General features: G+C 38.6%; 1 protein-coding gene across 1 annotated transcript in view; it reads right to left on the bottom strand.

The window, feature by feature from the left end:
• Window positions 1-4,233, bottom strand: part of LOC107674402 (glutamate receptor ionotropic, NMDA 3B-like) — a 44,692-nt gene that overhangs the window by 19,645 nt on the left and 20,814 nt on the right. Inside the window, exon 2 of the mRNA XM_016468365.1 lies at window positions 2,700-3,337. Within this exon, the coding sequence (XP_016323851.1) occupies window positions 2,700-3,337 (638 nt within the window). The remainder of the gene's footprint in view (window positions 1-2,699; window positions 3,338-4,233) is intronic.

Below are 4,233 nucleotides of genomic sequence, written 5' to 3'. Positions count from 1 at the left end.
GGGGTCTTACACTGTGAGGTGAATATTAAAGATTACATCACTGCTTTCAATCCAGTGGAAAATCTCAGGGGTCCACTGTCACACATTTTTTAAAAGTTTACTTATCTGAGCAAGACTCATATAACAGCGGAACTTTAATCTTACATCTGAAGGTGCTTTGCTCTTTTTTTACCACGAAAAAAAAAATCTCATTTGTGGAAGTGAGCAGATAGGTAAGTAAGGCTTCTTCCAGCCTTCGGTGATAAGAGTTCTCCAATCGTGTGCACAGGGACTTGATCACAACAATCCAAGAAAACAATACAAGAAAACTCTTTGTTTTCCAGTTATATACACCTTACATTTTTTCGAAGGGGAACATCAAAACTCTAATTCTTAGTACTAACTTCCAAACATCAAAAAAGTTTTTTAAAAATATTTAAATATACTAAAATTAAAACTTGAACTGAACTGAGCTGAATAATGACATTACTGTCTTCTGTAGAGCTGCTACAGAAAATATTTTTACAATAATAAAAGCAGCATAAATTAATGATTCCATTTAATTTTTCATTAAGAAATTGTGCCATTTATTTGTGAAAATACTACCAAATCAATTTAATAATAATAATTCCTTCTTTGTTTTTATCTTGAATGAGAAATTGTAAATATTTAGTCCCTCGGGATCTACACAACGATCTCTGTATTCTGTGATACTAATAGACAAGCCTCCCACAGCCTCTTCCACTAACACAATGCATCAAGCTGAGAGGCAGTGTACAGCAGGCTGTGTGAGCTCCTGACAATGACCCGGACACTGGCATTGAAGATGAAGAAAGAGCCTGGCGACCTGAATGCAGAAAGCTTTTTGTCCTGTTTATGGAGGACAGTCAGTGAAGAGGACACAGAAGTGTCACGAATGGCTTCCACATTGATGCGAATGCATCGTGTAACTGCTAACTTGACGGTTTATGTACATGCACACGGTTATGGATATGGTTTTGATTAAGGAGGTATAAATGTATGGAAAACACCCCTGAGTCAGTTAATTGCATTTTAAAGTCTCCGGTGGCTCCATCAGGAAAATAACTTGAAGATATAAGGCCATACTGTGGCCGAGACAGAATATTCCTGTTACTTAATACTAGAGGCTGGAATACTAATATAGCCATTTTCCTTGGAGAGTATTTACTACCTTATAATTCCCTTAATGTAAAGCATGCTTAATATGTCTGCACACATTAATGACTAAAGGTGAATTTAAAGCTTGAACTGACTGCACTGTGTGATCAGAAAACAAATTAATTCTTGATTACGAGATAAGATAACATTTTAAAATATTGACAGTGTTGGAGAAGTTCATTTAAAACTGGATAAACAACAAGATACACATAATCGACAGCAGTTAAGCCACGATAAAGCAACACTTAATAAAATAGTTAGTAAGAATACTAAAAAAACATACTGAAAATAATTGTTATAATTTACTCTTTGAATAATTTACTATTTAAAAAAAAAATCCAATTATATACTGTATATCAAAATCCATAACGTGAAAAAAAAAATGTTTAGAAGATTGTATGAAATTAAAAAGCTTTATACTGGGTTTCACATAACAGCTATAAATAAAAAAAGAGCTCAGTATCAAATGTAAACCATTAGCAGTGACATTTTGCAGCAAAAAAAGTCTGCATTATATGTCTGCTCACTGCATCCTTAAATTGATGTGTCATGACCCAGTGCTTTCATTTTTGGTTTGCATACAATAGTGTGACCTATGATATTTGACTCTTTGAGACACATACATTTTAGCACATAAGACTGCACAGTTATTTCCTTCACTAATGGCTAATTCTGAGACAATCTCCAGATCCCCTGTAGATAATTGAGTTTGAAGGCCAGGGTTCCATAAGCCACACGTCACATGCAAATTCCACATTAATCAAAAATTTGAAAGATGGTAAATGGGATGAAAAATGTGTGCTTTAATTTTCGATTTGAATAGGCTGCACACACATGTGTAACCTATGGCATTTGACTCTTTAAGACATATACATTTTAATAAATAAGACCATGCATAGATGTTTCTTTCGCTAATGACCTATTGTGATACAGTCTCCAGCTTTATTGTGAATAACTGGACTTTAATGCAATGGGTTCACATAAGCCACACGCTTGTCAAAAAATGACACACTAATCAGAAATGTGAAACATGATAAATGGGGGGTACCTGTGCAATATGTGTGCTTTAATTTTCAGTCTGCATAGACTGCACATATTTCTGTAAACTATGACATTTGACTCTTTAAGTGGCATAAACTTTAATAAATAAACAGTACATAGTTATTTTCTTCGCTAATGTCCTATTCTGACACAATCTCCAGCTTTATTGTGAATAACTGGGCTTGAAGGTCATGGGATCATATATAACCCGCACATGTGTCACATGAAAACTGCACACTAATCAGAAATGTGAACCATGGTAAGTTGGGGGTACCTGTGCACAATGTAGCCTATTAGTTATAATGTGACATAAACAAAATTGATGTAGCATTACTAAATGCTACATCACTGTTGTTTATGTCTCATTATAACTAAAATGGCTTGTTACTTGAAATTGTACTCTGTTTGTGAATTGTGGTACTGTTATAAAATGTAGCTAAATAATAGCATTGCTACGTAATAAGCTACTTAGTTGTAAACTGTTATACTTGTATGCTTACCTGGCAAGGTATTGTCCAGAGGAGGGCAACTCATGTTTATTGGGCTTGTCGAAGCAGTTCACCATGTTCTGGATGAGAGCCAGGTCTGGTCTCACCATGGTCGCAGCATATACAGCCCTGCCAATGAGCTGCAGGGTATCTCTAATGTAGAAGTTCAGAGGTTTGCGATTCACTTCCCCATAAGCCAGAAGACCCGGGGGAGAGCCAATGGAGTGAAGAGAATCCAGACTAAGTGGATATCCCATGATCCAATGCATGGGGGGCAACGCAATGCTCAACTGGTGGGCGCTGTGCAGCACTCTGGCTGTACATTCAGGATCGGAGCCGAAAAGCACCACAGAAGACGCCGGAGCAGAAGGAGTCCTGCTGAGGAGCTGCGAGAGGAGCTCCATCACCTTGTCCTCGCTCAAGTTTTCCTCCAGTCTGGACAGGTTTAGGGTCTCCCACAGGTGCCAGTGGGCTCCATTCAAGCCCAGATGGCCGCGCTGTTCAAACTCTTCCAGCATTCCCGTGTTCCCACCTGCCAGACAAAGAATGGCCGCTCCACCCTGCCAGCCTCCCTTTAGCAAAACCGCCAACAGCAGCTCTGACAGTCCTGAAGGGGGCGTATCTGTCATCATCTGTAAATGGAAGCGGTTCTGAAAGCAGAAAACATATACAGTTAGGTCTAGGGCTGCACGATTAAGCAAAATAAAACCAAAACCGTGACATGGCTATTATCAAATCGAAAAAAGTGCAATTTAATTAAACAAATATATGCAGCGTGTGTTCCAGTCTAAAGCACGACACTGTGTTTTGTTACACACGAGCAGCTCATGATCCAGTGTTTTCAGTGTTTCAGAGCTGCTCGGTTCACAGGAAATGCTGCTCCACATGAACTCAGAGTTTTGGGTGCTTACAATGTGCATTTATGGACGTAACATGCACCAACCACCTTTCCACACTTGTAATGAGAAGTGCTTATAAACCAGCTGTTGTCAACAAAAGAGAAGCTTTAAAGGGTTAGTTCACCCCAAAATGAAAATATTCTGTCATTAATTACTCACCCTCATGTCGTTCCAAACCCGCAAGACCTTCGGTCATCTTCGGAACACAGATTAAGATATTTTTGATTAAATGTGAGAGCTCTCAGACCCTGCCTAGACAGCAACGCAACTGTAATGTTCCCAGGTCCAGAAACGTAGTAAGGACATCGGTAAAACAGTCCATGTGACATCAGTGGCTCAACTTCAGTTTTGCGAAACTACGAGAATACTTTTTGAGTGCAAAGAAAACAAAAATAACAATTTATTTAATAATTCTTCTCCCCCGAGTTACGTCTTCCACCATTTTGGAGAGTACCCAAGAGTGTAATCGACGTAATCGGCGTTGTTTACGTTCGGAGGAGAAAGCACGTGCATGAACGTAATCTGCGTAATCAGCGTTGTTTAATGTTTAGGGGAAAGCGTGCGTATGTGTTGATACTCTAAAATGGTGGAAGACGTAACTCGGGGGAGAAGAATTGTTGAATAAATTGTTATTTTTGTTTTCTTTG

Source organism: Sinocyclocheilus anshuiensis, unplaced genomic scaffold (assembly GCF_001515605.1).
Source record: "Sinocyclocheilus anshuiensis isolate Anshui unplaced genomic scaffold, SAMN03320099.WGS_v1.1 scaffold962, whole genome shotgun sequence".
NCBI classification, from domain to species: Eukaryota; Metazoa; Chordata; class Actinopteri; order Cypriniformes; family Cyprinidae; genus Sinocyclocheilus; species Sinocyclocheilus anshuiensis.
Note: the sequence above shows the minus strand (reverse complement) of the source record. Positions and strands in the feature narration are given on the sequence as shown.